This window comes from Metarhizium album, assembly GCF_000804445.1.
Source record: "Metarhizium album ARSEF 1941 chromosome Unknown scaffold_2, whole genome shotgun sequence".
NCBI classification, from domain to species: domain Eukaryota; kingdom Fungi; phylum Ascomycota; class Sordariomycetes; order Hypocreales; family Clavicipitaceae; genus Metarhizium; species Metarhizium album.
Window position 1 is genome coordinate 1,779,043 of NW_024467576.1, and position 20,805 is coordinate 1,799,847.

Genomic DNA, 20,805 nt, shown 5'->3' on the forward strand with positions numbered 1-20,805 from the left:
ACCAGGACAAAGCCGAAGGTGATTGGAGCGTGCGGCCCAGGGGAGAATGATTTTCCCCTCCAGAGGTCGACCAACTAACTTATTATTTACCAAGGTGAGGAATGCTTGAGTGCTCACCATATTTTCTCAAACCATGAATGACTACTCAACTTAAGTAAGTAGATACCTTACACCACTGTAGGTACTTGAGGTTGTAAACTGCAGCGGGCATGCACCGTCGTCAGTGGACTCTGCATCGCGCACACCAGGGGGATTTCTGTTTACTTGGTTACTCTGTGATCCGCAGTACACATCTACCTACCTAGGTACCTACATCCTTAAGTACTTAAGAAGTAGGTAGTGGTACGGAGTACCTAATAGCCCGCGTATGGGCATTCTCAGGACGGTCCCCAGCTTCATCAGCTGTTGCAGGACAGCTCATCAGACTCTCGAACAGCTCACGACAATTTTTGACCTGTCTTGTGATGGTTCTGCTGTCCTTGGAAACAGGGACCGCGCGCGTATAGGTACCTGAAATACCTGGTAGTGAGGCCTGCGCATGTCATGGATAGTCACTAGAACCCATCCCGGTAGGCACTTGGGTCAAGTACAAAGTAAGTACTTATGCACTCGTGCTTTCTCTCTCGGCGACATCAACGTGATGTGCCAACCTAAAAGTGTTGCGGCTGTCGTGCTACTCCGCTGTAATAAATGTCAGTCAGCTGCCACGTATTCGGTAACTACTCCGGACACACTCCGTAGTCCCTGCACACTTCAGTACTCTGTACCTACATGGGAACCCAAACCCAACCATCGAGACGAGGGACTACTGAGTGCTCCACCTACGAATGGATACGACTCCCATTCGTTGTCTCACAGCCACACACTGCATGTTCCCAGAGATTAGTGGCCAAAAGTCAACCATCATCCCTGGAAGCGGAAGGCACCACCCAAAACGCGAACGCGCGCTTCTTGCCCGCGTGCAAGGTTAGCCGGCACTTTAATTAATTCATCCAACTGAAGCTCACCAATTTGCACCAGACCTTTCGCCCTTCTCCCCAACGTCGGACGAGCACGTAATACGTCTTCGTGCCCTCATCGGTCCTACGCTCCTTGTCCCTTCAATGTTGTTTCAGTTTCCCTGGTACTACTGACACGGACCTCCTTCCGAAAAGACGCCGATCGAAACGGAGTCCAACTCTCCGCCTCACACTCTTTGTCCAACCTCAGCATCGTCTGCCACCTTGCGCGTCTGCATCCGCCATCCTCGTCTGGCCACGAGTTTGCGCAATTGCTCCTCTCCGAAACTAGACGGCTTGACGATCTCGCAGCTTGCTCATACAGTGCCATGCCGCCGTCGGCCAAGAGAGCCCAGCGCGTCCGCCGCGACTTACGCAAAGACAAGGACACAGCCAATCCGGTAGACATCGAGGATTCCTCTCCTAGCCGCCCCGCCAAGCGTCGCAAGCGTACTCGATCTTCAGACCCGGCAGACTCAACCGTTCTCTCTGCGACTGCATCGACTTCTCAGGCACACCATGTTCAAGACTCCCCAGGCATGGACGATGACCACATCGTCTCTCAGGTCACCCAGCAGCTCAAAACGCAGCCTGTCCAAGCAAGCAAAGACCATGCTAATGCAATCCACGAGGCCAACCGTAATGGTGTCAAAGCCTATGCGAAAGTGGCCGCCCAAGACTGGACGTTCTACATAACGAAGCTCGCCGTCAATATCGGTCGCGCCCCCGAGTTGTCCCATGTCGATGACGAAGAGGAAGACGAGGCCCATGTTCACATCGACCTGGGCCCAAGCAAGATGGTGTCGCGCGAGCATGCCTCTATCTGTTTCGATTCGAAAGATGAAAAATGGATTCTTCAAATAAAAGGCCGTAATGGCGCAAAAGTTGACGGGCAACCCCTTAAGCCTCGGGCGTTGCATGCCCTCACATCTGGCGAGGTTATTGAGATCGGCACCGTTGAAATGATGTTTGTGCTCCCATCGGAAATATCCCCTCTACATGTCCACCCCATGTTTCTGCAACGGTGTGGGCTAAGTCCAGAGGCGGCAAAGGCTCCTACATCTCAACGGCAGCCGCTCATTGCTCCGGCTCCCGCCGATTATAAACGGCCAGGAACGCCCCCATCTACGCAGAGGAGAGGAACCTCGACAGCAAAATCACCAATTGTCAGCACCCCGGCCGTATTGGTTGGCGCGCATGGTGTAGACCTTAGCGATGATCACAACCAGCATATTAAGCCGCAGTATAGTTATGCTCAGATGATTACGCAGGCGATATTGAATGCCCCTGATGGAAAGCTCAACTTGAATGGCATTTACACCTTTATTATGAATAGCTACTCGTATTATCGACATCAACAGGCAGCTGGCTGGCAGGTGAGTACCTTGTTGGCAAAGGAAAAGGCTTGACGACTGCCCGGCCTGGACAAGGATGTTTCCAACTAACGACAGTGGCATTTCTTGTAATAGAATTCTATTCGGCACAACCTCTCTCTCAACAAATCGTTTGATAAAGTCGCCAGATCTACTGATGAGCCTGGGAAGGGCATGAAATGGCAAATAGTTCCAGAGGCCAGAGAAGAAATGACCAAAAACGCCTTCAAGATCGGTCGTGGCGGTCACCGAGGCTCCTCTGCGCCGTCTTCGCCAAACCAACTCAACTACATTACCCAGGGGCCAAAGGATATGGCAACCAGAGACCCAGGGTCTACTCGGAAACGTCGAGCATCACCCACAGCTTCGCCACCACCTCGATCATCTCTGCGTGCTGCACAGTCAACTCCTCAACAAAGTTCGGACCGGGGTATCGGACGGAACGCCAATATGACAGCAGATGGTAGTCCGCTGCCACGACATCGCAAGTCGATGAACATGGCACCTGACTCCTCCATCTCGTCTTTCAACCCTCAATCTCCCACTCTGACCTCATCGTACCTACAAGATGAAGCTGCCTCCTTTGTAACACCGGCACCACCGCGTATTCACCCGAAGCTTGCGCCACCAAGCACCGCGCAGCGACCTAGCCAACACATGCCTACGAGCTCACCAGCACCTTTCTGGAAGTATGCTGAGATTGGCAGCACACCACTAAGGCCATCCGCACCATACGAATTCAGTCCATCAAAACTCGCTGGGGGAATATTGCCTCAAAGCAGCAGTCCACCTCGCGCGAGCAAGTCACCGCCTAGCAGCCCTTCAAAACCAAAAAGGCTTCCAGCTGTGGAAGGTACTTCGCGTGAAAGTGAGGGATCTGAAGACGTGGAAGAGGACCAAGGATTTGATTTAACAAAGTATGCCAGCCCGCTCAACGCCCATCTCCCCTTTCCCTTCTTTTCCTTTACCCCTTGCCCTTTGCGCTGCCAGACCTCATTCAGATCGAATCATATTTCCGTAGAATCTTTTGTTGGTGTGCTAACAATCGACCTTTGACTCAGGGGCTTTCAAAGCATCGGTTCATATCATGCACCAGTTGGGAGAGGTATATCCGTTGCTAATGCATTGCCTGGCAATTCATGATTTTGGCAAATGACCGTTTCATTTTGATCAAAAAAAAAAATCCCGCATTTTCGAAGACCCGATTCCGCCTTTGCGCTGCTTGCCACCACCCGACTGGTCAGGGGCATCTGACGATGACAGAAGCCGAGCCAGTGTATTGGCAACGACTTACGGCTACGTGCTACTTGCGCGCAGGCTTCGTACACCTGCAAGCTGTTGATTAGTGGAATTTCTACTAAGAAAGCAAAGTACCATTTGGTCCAAAACAAAGGGATCATGTTGTCGTTTTTCGGTCAGTGACCCCCTGTTGCCCTAAAGCACTTGGGCCATAGAAAGAAAACAGTGGTACAGAGATGCTAGCTCAAAATGCCACGCATTTGGAATGGGCAAAGGGCGCTGTGCTGAGCTGAGATGTTATGAATGCACTCTATGAAGCTAGGTAAATGCAACATGCTGCGTAAATGAACCACCGTTGGCGAATCCTCGCAATCAAGTGTACATGGAAGATGTTGCAACGTTTCCTGGCTTCACTTGCCAAAGCCATATGCCTTTATATGCTAGTACCAGCCAGTCCTGCCGAAGCCTGTCTCCCATTGTCTTGGTGCCGTTGCGCTTCTTCATACAGTTTCCCTTCAACCTAATGTATGATTTGGTACGATTAATATGACATAGACATAGTTGTACAAGCTCCACCTCTTCTTGGCCCCTTCACTTCCCTTTCGTTGATCATTTGTGACCTTGTATCCGTCGAAACGGAAAGTCTAATTGATCCCAAGGCACGGAGATCTATGCTTTTGTAGACTGTCCCCTGCGCTTAGGGTTTCCTCGACCAGGTCGCTTCTTCGAGGACTTGGACTTTTGGTCTCCCCCTTCGATGAACTTGATCAATTCGTCAATACTCCGTGGATCCATCTGCGAGGACTGAGCCATGCGCTGGGACCGGGCATCAGCTTGTTGTTCGGGGGGAACAGTTGCCGGGAAGCGGATACCCGAACGAATACGGCGAGACTCGACATCCTTGGCATGCTTGGCAATGGACACGGCGTTCTGGGTCAACTGCTCCAGCCAGCTTTCGGCCTCCTTCGTGTTTTTATCCTCCGGCCCGAGCTCACTGAGGAAGATGTTGTACGACTCACGCATGCGATTGACGGCTCCCTTCGAATCGTGGTCCAAAGCGAGAGCTTGTGCCAACTGGAACAGCAAAGTTGCCGAGTTGATGGATTGTTTGCCGAACACAGACTCGCACACGCGAAGTGATTCCTCAAACCACAACCTTGACTCATGGTACTGCTTCAGGTGTTGCAACATGACGGCTGCGTTATTAATCGTCGTAATCGAGTCAGGATGGCCTGGCCCGTAAATTACCTTCCAAAGCACCAATGCATGCTTTGAATATGTCAGGGCTCCCCGGCTATCTCCTACTTGATGTAGGAACAAACTCAAATTGAGGTAGTTCAGTAATGTCTCGGCTGAGTCAATACCAACAGTACGCTCAGCCACGACGATGGCCTTTCTGGCCAGTTCGACCGCCGCTTCCTTGTCATCCAGTTGGTAGTATAGCATTGATAAGCTGTTGTAAACTCTAGCTACCTCCGGGTGCAGAATGCCGTAAATCTGCTCATGCAATGACAGCGATTCGAGAAGAAGTTCTTGACCCAGCTTCTTCTGATTTTGGATGATCGACAGCCGTCCGGCCTCGAGGGCTTCCTCTGCTAGAGCGCTTCGTGGCGCGGAGTGCTTGATGACGGGAACAACATCGACTATGTCGTTAGGTGAGAATGTCAAGTTCGGAGTGGTCATGGTAGCTGTGGTAGTAGATGACTCCTGCCCCCTCTTCTTTTTCTTCTTGTCCTTCGATTCCCCGTTTTGCTGCCCGTTCACATGGTTGGCAGTGGCCTCGACGGACTGTTCAGAAGCATTTGGTCTTCCGTCGAAGCTGTAATCCCTGGCTTGAATCTGGATACCAAGTTTCAGGCAAATCTCGCGTAGTAGCTGGACTTTGCGAATGGTATTGAGCCAGTTGTCATCCAATTTGTATCTGAAGCGTTTGAGGACTTGTTCCTCGACGGTAGCTCGAAGTTCTGTCGGCGTGACTAGCTCAAAGGACAAATCGGCGTCAAAATACAGTGACTTGAGCGAGGGTTCAACTTCGGCCCTGGGCTTTGCGTTTAATTCCTGGCCCAGCAAACAGTTGAGCAGATGTGATATACAGGCTGTCGTGAAGGGAACGGGAAGATTCCTCAAATAGACGGCTGCGGCATGCTTGAACGCACGTGCTATCATGTCCTGAATACAGATCTCCTTGAGGCAACGCAACCTTTCGCCGGTAGCCTGAGAAGCAACAGCTCCTAGATATCGGACATTAATGCCTCGCTTGTGCAATAGGCGGCTCAGAGACTGGCCATCCATTGGAAAGCTGATGTCAGAGTCTGAAAGTTCCTGTAATAGGTCTGGAACCACCTGGTTGCGTAGATAATTTGCGGCTTGCCGCACTTCGTCTTCGTCCTCCTGAAGTTGCAACTTTTCCTCATCTGATTGAGGGAGTTGGCCGCTGAAGGCGTCGGGATTGAGTGAAAATTTGAAATCAGAGAGGTCAAGCTGTGCTTTAGGCTTTCTTTCTTCGGATGCTGCCCTAGATTCATTCTGGACATGTTCGTCTGCTTTCTTTTGGTCACGGCGTGCAAGTTCAGCATCAACCCACTGTTTCATCTTATAGCGAGCAAACGAGTCAACGAGCTCGGGTCTAAGGACGGTCATACGATGCGGGTATGCCATAGAATTTCCTTTCTCAGTCTGAAGCTTCGTTTCCTCGAGCCAACTGATATCATATGGCGTGATTCGGTAAAGGTCCAGGACATATTTTCGCCCATCGGTTCCGAGGAGGCCTTTGGTCTCAACGCTGGCCTCCAAGTCAAATCGCTTTCCGTCCTTGTCCCAAACGGGATGCCTCTTGACTTTGAGGGCTTTTGACAGCTGCGCGAACGACGCAGCAAAGCGCTCATCATCTGCAACAACGTCCTTGCCACCCACGGCACCATAGTCGATCTGGTTTTCTCCCGGCTCGCGCTGTTTGAAGATACCAGGCACAATACTTTGGCCAACAATTCGTTTACCAAGATAGTCGACGACAACAGTAGCTGGAGCAAACAAGCCTTCAATGTCAAGCTGATTGACCAATCTTACCCCTGCAACATCCTTTCCTGTCGCAACTCTGGCGGCTTCATCTCCGCCTTCAGATGTAAAGGTACCGACACCGTCGGCACCAAAGGAAAAGAAAATGTTGTTGTACACAAATATCTGAGCATCTCTGCTCTCCGTAGGGTTAAGAGGCGCAATCTCCCCTCGGGCGACCATGACTGCGCCTTTGATAGCAGCGTCATTGTAGTCTGCGAATAGCTTTGATACTAGTCTCTCACGAAACACTCGATCTTGCACAGTTTCTTTCGGCAGTTCTTTGGCGGATTGGAACTCTTCATTCCAATCACGCAATGTGTCTGTATTCTCAACTCCGGAGAGCAACAAGGTTTCTTGCGGGCGCGTGGGGTCAGCGACATGAGTACATAGTACTGATGTTGGCGGAGGCACCGCCCATGGTGAGGATGGAACGGCATTAGTTATTTGAAACGTAGCCAGAGGATCTCTCTGGCTGTTGTACTCGAGTAGCTGTTGGAATGCATCTGAGAAGGAAGGTGAGATGAGAGTTATGAGCTCTAGCAGAGAATGAGAAGCGTATCCTTTGGGTGCTGCTCGAGGATAGGGGTCAAACTTGGCGTTCGAAGACTTGTTCACATAGAAGCCCGATACATGAGAGGTGATTTGGAATTGTTCTCCCTCATTGGTAGTGACTACAATGTATAGCAGGTGGCCACGTTGTCTCAAGTGGCATGGTGGAGGATTCCATGACGAAAGTCCAACAGATCTGACCGTCCTTGGTCCAGGTTCAAAGAAGTCAGGGACAAGGCTGCTCAAGCACGGTGCAGACTGGAAGTTGAAATCTTTTAGTGGTGATACGTCTTGAGCGGCACCGGAAACTTTTTGAGTCTGTCGAGCAACGCTTTCAAAGAGCGAAAGTCCAGGGAGAACACCTTGGTAAATGCCTACGCGATCGCCAGCAGCGCCAATGAGCTCGCGAATCCTTACCAGATGGATTCGTGCCTCTTTCTCCGTGTACGGGTCTTCTACCAAATGGAACTCGGGCTCCGGGTCGAGGTCGGGGACTTCGGCAATAGAAATAAAGTCATTGACTTTGTTGCCTCGATGCTCGAGATGAAAACAGGTATAGCGAAATGCAGCAGGCAAGTCGATGATGGATTGACGGACCTCGTGAACTTGTTCCTGAGACGAGACCTAAAGCTGCCATGTTACTAACCGGGCACCTTCTCTGCTCAACGCCAACTCACCATTATCTGCATCTTCGTCGCATTGGAATCAGGTAAGACAATGGTCAGGTTTATTAAAGCTGAGGAAACCCATCAATCAGGAAAAGCAGGAAACACAGACAGCAGCTCAATAAAAACCATTACCTTCCCCGCCGTTCTCTGCTTCAACGTCCACGTCGGTCTCGGTGGCGACAGCCACGGGATGGGCAGGCTCTTGGATGGCCTCTGCTGCATTGAAAGAATTGAACCGTTAGACAATTAGAACGACTTCAGGCTGGAGCGGTCCCAACCGCATCATGAGAAAGAAAAACATACCTGTATCTGAGGCGGTGCCATTTGGAACCTGTTCTGGGGCGGCCATGACTCAAGACAGATATAGAAACGGAAGCAGAGAAAGATGAAGACAATGAGGGGTATGAACTTCAGAAAAATCTGCTCATGAAGTGTGCATTAGCATTGTCTCAACAGATGAGAAGAGGTTGCAAAGGGTCGATAGCTCAAGGAGGTTTTGCACGGGCTCCATCGGACCTCGACGAGGGAAAAAAAAAAATGGACAAGCTACGGAGTACTTGAACGGCAAAGTCCCGGCCGGCCGGACCAGGAGGGCTACGGAGGAGTACTTGTGAGATACATATAATTTCTGGCAAGTGAGTGCAAAATCCGAGTACTGGTTAAGTTGCTCCTTCCGTGTCGGCGATCTAGACCCTGGCAGACATTCCCAAGCACTAATCCAGAAAGGGAGAAAGTGAGCTTGCCGCGGCTTGCTATTTTGTAACAAACACCTCTCATATCGCCAAGGCGGGTCCAGGAGGAGGGGCTAGTACCACCTAGGTGCCTAGTGTAGAGGTGCTTAGAAGTACTTCAAAGAACAAAGTCGATTCACCCCCATTATCGTGTTCTATTGCCGCGTTGCACCAGACAAGTCCGTAAGCAGACATGTAGATCGTTCTACACCAACGCTCTGGTAATATTCTAATCAAGTGATTGCTACAAGTGATTGTTAGGTACTAAGTCTCCAACAGGCATCTATGTACTTAAGCACCCTTCTCCGCGGTGGTGTGGGTTTGAGCTCGTATACTGATTGGCCGAGATTGGCGGTCGTGCCAAAGTTGGAGTACTACGCGGCTGAGTCCCGTGCACCGACTCGCAGTTCAACATGATGCTTCTACGGAGTACTCCGTACGATGACTACAATCCATCATCGAAGCCAGCGCCGATGTTGCTGGCTGGAACTGCACCATATTTATAACCTTGTTCTCTGTCCCCCAGTCTGAGTTTTTCGCCATCTTCTTCCTCCTATTGTTACTACACTACGGCGTGCGTACCGCTCAACGCCCGCCAAAATTTCGGTTGGCAGATAAGACGCAACCATGGCTTCCCGTGCCGCAGTCCCCTTCCTCGTGGCGATGATGCTCGTCACAGGAGTGTGCAACACGCTCCTCACGAAATACCAGGTGAATAATTTGCCGTCGGCCACTAATACCCCTAAGGCTACACCTTTTTCGTAATGGGCCAAGCAGTCGCTGACATGATGTGTAGGATAACCAATGCGTGCGGAATTGCAACGGAAAACGACCCCAACTCTTTGAGCAGCCAGTGCTCCAAACGGCGCAGATGTTCGTGGGCGAGATGGGATGCTGGCTCGTCATTGCACTGATGGCCGCGCATCGGCGCCTCGTCTCTCAACCGTCCCCCGAAGAACGCGGCTACGAAACTGTCAACACCACTGATAACACAGGACATCAAGAGCACAACGGGCCCAAGCCAGATGGAAACGGCACGTCTGTTCTCAGAGGGTTTCGCGTCGTGCTCCTGGCATTACCTGCAATTTGCGATATTTGCGGTACTACGCTCATGAATGCCGGGCTACTCCTCGTTGCTGCATCCATTTACCAAATGACCAGAGGTGCTCTTGTGTTATTCGTTGGTCTCTTTAGTGTCATGTTCCTCCGCCGGCATCTTCACCTATTTCAATGGCTCTCTCTCGTGGGTGTCGTTTTGGGTGTCGCCGTTGTGGGCTTAGCTGGAGCTATCTGGCCTGATGAGAAGCAAGTATCCCAGGGTGGTGCCAGCTCGCTTGCCAGCGACGATTCTAGTGGAGGACTTTCAGACGCCTCAAGAGCTGTCATCGGGGTACTCCTAATTGCTGGCGCTCAGATTTTTACAGCAACGCAATTCGTGCTCGAGGAATGGATGCTGGAAAACTCAAGCATCGCGCCGATCAAGGTCGTCGGCTGGGAAGGCATTTTTGGCTTCACCACCACACTCTTGGTAATGGTCGTCATGCACTTCTTGGTGGGACGCACAGAGACTGGGCGCTATGGCCCATTTGACATGCATGAGGGTCTTCGACAAATGTCCCAGCCAAATATCTGGATCTCTAGCGTCCTCATCATGATAAGCATCGGGTAAGCCTGCTCTAAAGCCGTATGTCAGTCATGTTATGTGATTTTTGTGCTGAAACTTTTGCTCGCCATAGTGGGTTCAATTACTTTGGCCTGTCGGTTACACGCAGCGTCAGTGCGACCTCTCGATCGACTATTGATACTTGCCGGACGCTATTCATTTGGATCGTCTCACTAGCTCTCGGCTGGGAGTCATTCAAGCTACTCCAAATCGTTGGTTTTTCCCTACTAGTATATTCGACTTTTGTCTTCAACGGAATTGTTCAACCTCCATTGGAAAGTTTGCGCGTCAACGAGGAGGTGGAAGAACTACTTCCTGAGGAACCTATCGAACACCAGTAGTATATTATCTCGTTTTCATGCACTGTGTCCTTGAGAGCCTTGAGCACCATTGCATGACCTGGTAGTTAGAATACTATATAGATATCCGAATATTTGTTCTTATCTTTCCATGCCAGTCATCATTCTTCCGTACGAATAGTGATTCGGAAGTCTCCATGTCAGTCCTACACTCTCAATAGACATAGAAATAACAGTTCCCTTCTCAAGTTACATTACAGAGAAGCTCTGCTTCGAGAATGAACTTTCCCTCTTTGTACTTCTCAGAAGGTTCGTAGGCCTTGTCGTATTTCCAACCCACTGTTTCCTTGCACTGGCGACAAGTAATATCGCGAACCAAGTGCCTGCCGGTCGTCATGTTACGCTCATTAGGCTCACCGGCCTCAATGTTCACAACACGGTGGAACAGGTACGCCTTGCCATGCTGGCCGCGAAAATTCTAACATGACGGCTCTGTTAGCAAATTCAGCTCGCTAAGTGTCCGTGACGTGAAATCAGAGCGTCAGAGTCGAAGGACCCGGAAGCCGTTCAGAAGTCTAGCATGCAGTGGTCGCAAGGTCGTTTCGGGAGTCGGCGGACGGTGTGATTGTACATACTCGACTAATGATGTCCTCGTGATTTGCGAGGTGGGTTTTGCAGGTCTTGCAGCCGTATATCTTGTCGGCATTTAGATATGTGTTGTAGGAAAGGCCCATGTCTCCAGGTATCTGTGAACTAGTGACGTCGTGTTTGATGGCTCCAGGCCGAGGGCTGTGGGTGGAGGACACAGACCAGGGCGGCTTGGTTGAACCAAACGTGTGGCAGTGGAGGACACGGTGCTCGAGTAGGTGGCGAGGGCGGAGAATAGCACAAGAAGACGGGAAATGGTAAACGGAGGCACCTCTAGGTGGGCGAGTATGCTGGCCGATGCGGTCGATGACTGCGATGAATGGTTATTGTCCAGACTTCCAGATGAGGCTCGTCAACGTTGTTTTAAAGCTGAAGAGAACCAGTTGGCGTGCGTGAGTGAGTCGGTGACTTACGTCAGGCGGTACTTCCTCATCCATGTACTACAACAACTCCACAACTGGGGGTTAGCGCCGGACCGTGTGGAGACTGGCGAGCCGTCACTGGTTCGGCGTGGATTGCATGTTTCTAGCCTTATTGCTCAATTTATTTCACTAAGCTTTGGTCGATTTTCTCAAATACTTCTTCCAGCTGCACATCTGGCGCCCTTTCCCTACCTAAAACCGCTTAAGCTAAAGTTCTACTGATTTAGCAGCGCATACACTATCCTGGGATGAATTCATCTACAACTAAATTGCAGTTCGGTCATCCAGTCTGCTTAGATGTCCGCAATCGGCGTGTTTCGCGAACCTAGACCTATTCTTTGTATCTGGAGACATCTGAGCCAACTAAATAGATCAAGTATCTCCCTTTGAAGTCTCTTGCATTCTGTACTGGGCCATAACACAACAAGTAGTCTTTGAGATGTGGCCCTCTCAATGAAAGTTAAAATATTGGAATATAATTGCAGAATTATCACAGTGAGGCTATATACTTAAGGACGAATCGCCCCAGAAATCAACATACCATCCCGTCCCGGGAACGCCAGCCGGCCAACAAACTAGGTAAATCGGCAAAAAAAAAAAAAAAAAAAAAGCCATTTATTTATTGTTTGTCCTTTTTCTTCTTACCGTCGAGATTCTTGTCTTGAATGTTGTTAAAGTGCCAGACACCCTGCTCCCTGTCGCGCTCTAGACGTTCTGTATCTGCGGGACTGAGTGGCACCCCTTCTATGCTCTTAACAGTCTTCCCTTCTAGGAACATAATGAATCCCCCAATACCAGCGACCCCACAGCCAAGGGCAACAAATAGACCAGTAGCCCAGCTCGGGCGACTATACCGGTTCATACCCCACATGAACCCTGAGAGAACGCATTGCAAGAATGTGTTGGCGACCATGAGCCAGATGACCAGATCTAACTTCCAGCCTAATGTCGGTCGGGCTCGGACTTCAGTTAGGGGAGCCTCGGGAATCTTCGTCTCAGGAAATGGGATTGCAGAGCGAGAGACCGACTGGAACTCATCTCTGTCAACGTTTTGAGGTCCTAGGGCCGCCGGTAATTCATTCGAACCCCCCAACCGAAACCACCCCCGATGAATGCCAGCCAGTCGCCGGAGAGCCCTTTCCTTTTTCGCCAGTCGGTATTGTAACAGGAAATATAGATCTCTAAATCTCCAAGGGGCAAGTCCGAATCCGGTGACACAAAATAGCGCATTGAGAATCTGTGAGTCGACCTCGATCCACTTGCGCCGCGGTGAGTTGATGTCGTTGCAAGAAGGGTAGCACATGGCAGGCGCTGCATAACTTGGTTAGTACTTGGTGAATGGGATTTGACATTGGAAGCGCGCTTACCGGCATTGCACAGGAGCAGGAACAACATCCCGCCCCACGCAACCACGTTCAAGCCGTAGATAGTGACGGCGAAGCCCACAGGCGTGAGAAAATAGTTCCAAAACGCAAGGAAACCTAGCTTCGCCGATTCGCCGAATGAGTGTTTCGGGGGGAAATGGTAGCCGTTTGGAAATGGCGCTGCAGATGGGGGCTCGCCCTTACAGTTGGCGATTTTCTGGTTACCTTGGCTACCATCATTCTTGCTCTCTGCCTGACCTTCCTCGGAGCGATGACCTGGGGCGGACTGCGACGTATTGTCACCAGGAACGGCTGGCCGGGCTCTGGGCGAACTCATGTAACTGGAAAAAGGTCGAGGGTCGGCCTGGCGTGAGAGAATGGACGAGGCTAATCCGCCTGTTGCTGCGAAGAAGCCTTCTGGCAGTTCAGATTGCTCAAAGCTTCGGGATGCACGTCGCAGGCGTCCACTCAAGGATGATGACGCAGCAGGCCGATTCGCCCCTGTGCCCTTTGATCCATCAACGCTGGGAGACTGCGCAACTTCTGTCGGCGAGCCTGGCTCAATTGGGGGAAACAGCTCAACGCCCGCGTTGTTCTCTCTTGCGCCGGACATGGTCGTTCGTTTGAAAGGTGGTGGCGATGGCAAAATGATCGGTATCGGAGCTCCCTTGAACTTTGAGCCCAAGACTGCGGAGAAAAATCCGCGTCATAGGGAGTGCTGGGGTCCTTATATCGCCAATCTCCCAAAAAGAAAGAGTCGATGGCGACTGCCGATGGGGAATGGCAGGAAACAAGGGGTGGACGACCGATGACAAAAGAGTATCCCGAACCTCATGGTGGCCAAACTAGGCGGTGGGGTTGTGGCCCCAGACGTGGTCCTGTTACTCCGTAAGGCACAAGCGATTCAGCGGGTGGGCCAATTCCTCACATTTTGACCCATGACATGACACTTGTTTCACGTTCACGGATTTTATCAGCAAAAACCGCCAGACTGGTCGCCATCACATCTAGCCAACCATCTACAAAAGTACATGATCGGAACCATTACTGTGAGCCTTAAATTGTCTTCTTCAGACCCGTTGTCTCAAGGCAGAAATGATAGTCGAACAAGAACAGCACGAGTCGCCTGCGGTGAATGATATCTGCGATGCCGTCCTTCACAACTTGGCAGACCAACATGACTGGACTTCCCTGGAGCTCCGCGATGGACCAGAGCAGCCTCGACCTCTGATCAAAGGCCTGCCGCCCAAGCGGCTGTATTTACACCCTGACGACCAAATTGCTGCCCTTGCCCATGAAGAAGCCACTGGCGAGAAACTGTTCCAAAACCCAGAATATGTACTGGTCTTAGCAGTGCATATCAATGAGAGATGGACCCTAGCCAAGTTTGCGGCTGTTTTCGATTCGATACCGAGCGACGACGCACAGCCAAAGAGGATTTTGTTCGCCACTCTTCACAATGACTCCACCGTGGTTTACTACTGGATGCACGAAGGGATGGTGAAGCCTCGCCAAAACTGAAATTTTTTTGGGAGACTTCCGCCGCTGGCCGCAAATTGCCACCTACTATGGGCGAAAAATGACCTTCTGGACCTTCATTTTGTCAAACAGCTCGTATCCTTCTACAGCATCGTTTAACGGCATGACGTGGTCGAACATGAATCTGCATCGGCAAGTGCATTGGTCAGTCTAACAGTCTAATCCTCCAACAGTGTGCCCTTTGGCTGGGACAAGGGAAGGATATCTTGGAGGCTTGACTTGTTGAAGACTCACTCCAGTTGGTGCTGTTTCTGCTCCAAGACTTTCAATGCTTCTGGAAAAACATGACGGACGGGGCACCTGCCCATCTGAAGTCGGATATTTTTGCTGCAACATTGTTAGCATTCGTCTTCTCTATCACTCTCTTCCGCTAACAGCTAGAATGCGAGAAGGTTCTATTCATACCCATAACCCTCATTTCCGGTCCACGGGATCTAGAGCAAGATGTCAGGCAGATGCCAAGAGGGTTTGTCGAGGGCTTCACACCTCTGCATTGTGGACTCCTATACTGCTGATTACCCCGAATGGTCTGACAAGATCGAACGCAGTCCTCAACGCTGGGCTCAGGCCCACGGCTTCCACTGCCATATCTGCCCCACGACCGTCTGTTGCTGCCATGACGTGCCGGCGCATCCCTTCCGGATCACTCGTGATTTTCAGAGGCGTGGCACCAAGGTCTTGAGCAATTTTCAGTCGGCTTTCTACCCCGTCGACCGCAAAGAGATGACGAGGTTGGAGGCTGGATGCACAGGCTATCGCGCAGAGGCCAACAGGACCACAGCCCACGACGACGATGGTGGACTGGGTGATTTTGAGGGTGGGGGACAGCTCTATTGCATTTTTCACTCCAAAATACCCAGTAGGAAAAATGTCGGCCATTAGGAGCAAAGCACGATCAGAGATGGTCTCTGGAGCCTTAAAAACAGTACTGTCGGCAAACGGCACTCGCACATATTCCGCTTGCCCGCCGTCGAGTCCGGCAGAGCCAAAGAGCAAGCTTTGGTCGCAGCGAGCCGTGAAGCCCCTCTCACAGTAAAAACAGTTTCCCCTTCGAGTCTTTCATGTCAGAGGAGCTTCCATATCGACGCCACATTTCTAATCGGGTTATGGTGGTACCGAGCTCAACATACCACGATACGGTGAAAGGAGAAACGACCTTGTCCCCAACTTGAACGGTACGCACATCAGACCCAACTTCGCTCACGATGCCGGTAAACTCGTGACCCATTATGAAGCCGCAGTCCGATTTTTGGTGTCCACGGTATACATGCAACTCACTGGGGCGACGGTGTCAGATGTGAAACCTGATTGGGGTCAGATGAGAATTGGGAGTGCATGACGACTCACGATCCACAAAGGGCAGTCGCTTGCACCTTGACAATTATATCTTTGCTGTCTTGCACTGAGTCCATGTAAGGCACTTTCACTCGGGCAACTTGAAAACGCAGTTGGATGAGAATACGCACGTTGAGGAACCGGGCGGTCTCGTACCGCGACCTGGCCTGGCCCTTCGAACACGACGGCTCTCATCGTCATCAGGAGATTCGTGGTTAAGAGGTATTCATTCGCTTTGAGCACCGTCTCAGTCGACTTCTCAGGTTTTGGTATTGAGAGAGACGACGGGCCAAATTTGATACCTGATGCTGGAGCGACGGGCTGCTTTTGCTGCTTCCGGGGCTAATTAGTAACGCATGAGGGGTCGCGGATGTGGCCACCGGACCACCGGACCACCTCAATACAATGTGTCCGTCCGGTGGGGTCTTCCAGCCAGATTCATTGCCTCCCATTGTCAGGCCGGGCTACCACTTGGATGGACTTGAGACAATTCAAGGTCTAGGTACTATTCTGGGCTTTGCCTACGGGAGTTGGTCGGCATAAAGAAGAAGGGGAGGAGGAGGAAGTAGAAGAAGAAGACAACTGGATTTAGTGCCTAGAAATCGTCATATATGGCAGGCTCAGAGACAGCTAGTCTATCGTCTCCTGCCAAGTAAGTACTACAAAGAAAGTACCAAGTGGCCTACCTACCTATTTAGCTGCCTAGGTAGTTACTTATTGAGCCATCTCACGGATCGCCGACAACTGGCATAGTTGAGTATGTCGGGGTCCAGTACTTCATTGTCCCGAGTGAAGATTACTTACTAGCATCTCCCCGATAGTTGCATGCTGCATACACGACAATATTACATATAAATACCTGGGTGCTGGATGCCCTTAACTGGAAAAGGGCATGGATGGGCATTTCATTCATTAAGCTCGCGCATCCTCCACCCGCTTGCCCCGTGCCCTTGCCCCACCCCCGGGGCGTTCCTACAGCACGGGTGGATTATGGTGAACGCAGGTGGAGCGGGATGCGGCTGATGAAGCCCATAACACCCAGTTGCAAATTGCTCGTCAACAAGGGGTTGGGCATGTAACTAACTTACAAGAAATACAGGCATGGAACCACAAGATAGCACTAGTCACCAGAGAGAATGCAGATGACCCGACTATTGCTCGCCTTCCTGACCTGACCTGACCATTGTAGTTGACCTGACCTGACCTTTCCTAATTGGGCAGTATACATCCCGGAGTTAACCCGAACACCTAATCTTAACCCTAACTCTAACCAGTGCTTTTAAAATTAAGGCTCCGCTAAATTCTCCACTAGCAATAGTCAGGTCACCTCAGGTAGGCGAGCAATGGTCGGGTTATCTACACTCTCGTGACGAGACCTCTAATAAATATAGTAAATATATTTATATCCCGACACAACAACATCGCGAGGTGCTTATAAAAGGGGACACTATTATAGAGGCGCATAAAGAGCGGGCCGCCGCCGACACAGTATTAGCCGTGAACTAGGCCGTCGGCTGCAATGCTGCTGTTGCTGTAAGGCGCCTGCTAAGTAGCAATACTATAGTAACTTTCTAGAGTAAGGCAAAACAATATTAAGAGGAAACTAGCTAGGTCTAGACTGCCTTTAGCCTAAATGTAACTATATACTAATAAGTGCTTAGCGTAATTATTAAAAAGTTCTCTACTAAGTATATAAAGGTTAAAGGCCTTACTAAAGAGATATTAAAGACAAATAAAGTAAGAGTTATATAAGCTACTCTATAGCAACCTTAAGGTAAGTCTGCTGTAAGAGCGCTCTTAATACTAAGTATAAAAGAACTAAAAAATACTAATAAGTTATACTAGAAAGGCTTAGTCTTCTAAGCTAAGATATTTAATATTAAACTATATAATAAGGCTCTCTACTTAAGGTAGTACTTTAACTGCTATAGCATTAAGTATATAGCTAAATACTATAAGGTAATGCTAAAGTGCAGCTAGTATACTACTAAGCGCTATATAGATAGAGAATAATTATACTTTATAATTACTAGTAATATTAAGGAAAAGTGCATTCTATATAAAGAAGCATACTTAGCTTAGAACTAAGCTTACTTTATTTTAAAGAAGTACTAAAATAAAGCTAAAGAGAAATACCTAGAACGCTTAATAAGGTTTACAGACTACTAATACCTAGACTACTACTACTAGTAAATTATAATTAACTTTAACTTAGAGTTAAGCAGAGAATAGCCTACTTAGAGGCTATCTACTAGAGAGGTAGAAATAAAACTAAGAATATAATACCTCTAGCCTAAAGACTAGCTAGCATTCTACTATATATAAGCTGCTTTTTATTGCTAAGAGATACTATAGCGCTAAGAATTAATATTATCCCCTCCTCTTAAAATGCTTAAGATACTATACTAAAATATTAATAAAAAAAACAACTTTATTTATATAGTGCTTTACTACTAGCTTAATATTAACTTAATAGTAATATAAAAATAAAAACAGACAAAATAAAGCTAGCCTTCTAGCTTAAAGCTTAGCAGCTATAGACTAGTATATTACTAAGGTAGAAATATAGTATATATTTATACTTAGTATAAGCCTAGCTTATAGTTAGTTAAGAATAGTAGTAAAGACTAAGCTAATATAAAAATTAAGGGAATTAAAGTTATATTACTATACTTAGAGCTCTATAAAAGCAAGAGGTAGAATATATCTCTATATAATATAAAAGCTAGAGAGGCTTAAAATAAGTATATATTAGTTAGAGACTTTAACCTTAAATACCTACTTTAGAATAAGCTAGAGAGAACTAGCTAAAGCTATAAAGAACTATTAGCAATAGCAGCTTAATAGCAGCTTAGCTTAATAACACTAAAAAAAGAACTTATAAGGCAAAAATATAAAGATAAAGATAGCACTATTAACTTAGCTTAAGCTTTATAGAGCCTTAGAGTTATATATTAAGGAGCTATAAATCTAGCTAAATTTAACTATATTCTGCAGCTAATCTAGGTTAATACTAAGGTAGATAATAAGCCTCTAGCGCCTATAAGGCACTTATAGAAGAAGCTTAATAAGAAATTAGTAAAGATAGAGGCTAAAGTATAGTTTTAAGGTAAGGCAGTAATATAGCTGCTTTATACTTAGGCTAATATTAATAAATATATAGACTAAATAGTATAATAACTCTAGAAGATAGCAGATAATACTATACTAAAGAGAGCGCTAAGGCCTTCTTGCTAGAAATAGTAGTAGAGCTAGTGCGTAATAAAGGTAGTATTAAATATAAGAAGAGCAAAATAAGTATAGTACTGCAGATAAATAACAGCTAACTAGAAATACTACCTTAAGGCTAACTTAGTATAAAGCTAGATTACTACTAAGAAATATAAAAGCGCTTAGTATAAAACTCTCTACTCTATAAATATTAGAAATAATAAGATATAGTAGCTAGAAAGATAGGCCTATCTATATAGCTATATACTACTTAAACTTATACAGCTTCTAGCTCTACTTTAAGATAGAGAATTTAATATAGCTAATCTAGCTATATACCTAAAGGAGAAGGCAGACATTCTTACTATACAGTTCTTTCTAAAGCTAACTACTAATATTAGCAATATAGCAGACCTAGCTTTTTGCTAGCTTAATAGTATACTTATACTAGCAGACTAATAGTTTATAGATATAGATATATATAAAGCTCTTATAAAGATAGTAAGCTAGAAAGCCTCTAGAGACAATAAAATACTAGCTAGCCTTCTAAAAGCCTATAAAGCACTTCTTATAAATATTCTTACCTACCTACTAGTTAAAGTAGCTAAATATACTTATTTCCTAGCTTAGTTCTAAACTACTAGAGTAGTTATTCTTTATAAGCCTAAGAAAATACCTACTAACCTAAAGTAGGCTAGGGAGTAGTGCTTTATATTACTACTTAACGTTATAAGCAAGGTACTAGAGGCTATAATAGCAGCCTAAATTATAGCTATTGCTAAGGCAGAAGAAATACTACTAGATATATAAATAGGCAATAAAGCAGATAAGTTAATAGAAGTTACACTAAGAGTAGTTATAAAAGCAGTAAAGACAACTTAAAGCTAGCGTAATATTGCCTTACTACTACAACTAAATATTAGTAGTATATTTAATACTATTAGCTACTTAAAGCTGCTTGCTATATTACTTAAGGCAGAAGTACTAGAATAGCTTATAGCTTATATTTAAGCTGTTATTAACTTAAGAATAAGCTAGCTCTACTTTAATAGATAAGCTTTAAAAGTATACTAAATCTCTATAGAGGTTCTATAAAGCTTGCCTCTATTGCTTATTCTCTTTCTTCTATATATAGCGCTACTATATGCCTAGCTTTAAGCTGTAGATATAACTATTATAGTAGGCTTTACAGACAATATAAACATTCTAGCGTTTAGAAGGAATATAAAGCAGACTAGGAGGCAGCTTAAGGCTGCCTAGAATATATACTTAACTTAGGCAAGAGAGGCTAGAGTTAAATTTAACTTAGCAAAAAGCAAGTTGCTATACTTTAGCTATACTAGAGAGCTGCACTAAACTTAGATATAGCTAAGTGCTAATAAAATTACACTAAAGGAAAGCTATAAGTTTCTAGGCGTCTAGATTAATAGAAAGCTAAAGTAGAACTATTATAAAGCCTAAATAAAGAAGAAATTAGCTATATAGCAGCTTGCTCTTACTATACTCTTAGCCTTAGCTTAGAGCAGTATATACTTTAGTAAAAGAGCTCTATATATAGTAGTAGTTTAAGGTATTATTGCTTATAAAGTAAGTATATTTTATATACCTACTTAAATTTAAGGCAAACCTAAAGAAGTTACTAAACAACTTATAATAAAGTAGTTATAGTGCCTTTAAGCTATTACTAAAGTATATAAAGCTATACTAATT

The 20,805-nt window shown here is 47.3% G+C and overlaps 6 protein-coding genes across 6 annotated transcripts; 3 read left to right on the forward strand and 3 right to left on the reverse strand.

Annotated features, from left to right (window-relative positions):
* Window positions 1-1,327: 1,327 nt before the first annotated feature.
* MAM_01651 (FKH1-like protein) lies at window positions 1,328-3,427 on the forward strand (the record flags this gene model as incomplete). Its single annotated transcript, XM_040820450.1, has 2 exons — window positions 1,328-2,374; window positions 2,468-3,427. The coding sequence occupies 2 exons, from the start codon at window positions 1,328-1,330 to the stop codon at window positions 3,425-3,427; spliced, it is 2,007 nt and encodes a 668-aa protein (XP_040681938.1).
* An 852-nt stretch (window positions 3,428-4,279) lies between these two features.
* MAM_01652 (GSKIP/TIF31 domain protein) lies at window positions 4,280-8,233 on the reverse strand (the record flags this gene model as incomplete). The annotated part of the gene is made up of 4 exons (XM_040820451.1): window positions 4,280-7,840; window positions 7,894-7,952; window positions 8,017-8,100; window positions 8,188-8,233. 4 exons carry the CDS (start codon window positions 8,231-8,233, stop codon window positions 4,280-4,282), a joined length of 3,750 nt encoding a protein of 1,249 aa, XP_040681939.1.
* A 1,009-nt stretch (window positions 8,234-9,242) lies between these two features.
* On the forward strand, window positions 9,243-10,619 carry MAM_01653 (uncharacterized protein; the record flags this gene model as incomplete). The annotated part of the gene is made up of 3 exons (XM_040820452.1): window positions 9,243-9,326; window positions 9,412-10,280; window positions 10,352-10,619. 3 exons carry the CDS (start codon window positions 9,243-9,245, stop codon window positions 10,617-10,619), a joined length of 1,221 nt encoding a protein of 406 aa, XP_040681940.1.
* A 202-nt stretch (window positions 10,620-10,821) lies between these two features.
* On the reverse strand, window positions 10,822-13,624 carry MAM_01654 (Yippee-like protein; the record flags this gene model as incomplete). The annotated part of the gene is made up of 4 exons (XM_040820453.1): window positions 10,822-11,055; window positions 11,213-11,535; window positions 12,293-12,958; window positions 13,015-13,624. The coding sequence occupies 4 exons, from the start codon at window positions 13,622-13,624 to the stop codon at window positions 10,822-10,824; spliced, it is 1,833 nt and encodes a 610-aa protein (XP_040681941.1).
* A 482-nt stretch (window positions 13,625-14,106) lies between these two features.
* MAM_01655 (tRNA-splicing endonuclease subunit Sen15) lies at window positions 14,107-14,532 on the forward strand (the record flags this gene model as incomplete). Its single annotated transcript, XM_040820454.1, has 1 exon — window positions 14,107-14,532. One exon carries the CDS (start codon window positions 14,107-14,109, stop codon window positions 14,530-14,532), a length of 426 nt encoding a protein of 141 aa, XP_040681942.1.
* Window positions 14,533-14,577: 45 nt separating this feature from the next.
* Window positions 14,578-15,778, reverse strand: MAM_01656 (Alcohol dehydrogenase superfamily, zinc-type; the record flags this gene model as incomplete). The annotated part of the gene is made up of 5 exons (XM_040820455.1): window positions 14,578-14,674; window positions 14,785-14,877; window positions 14,956-14,984; window positions 15,037-15,598; window positions 15,681-15,778. The coding sequence occupies 5 exons, from the start codon at window positions 15,776-15,778 to the stop codon at window positions 14,578-14,580; spliced, it is 879 nt and encodes a 292-aa protein (XP_040681943.1).
* Window positions 15,779-20,805: the final 5,027 nt, after the last annotated feature.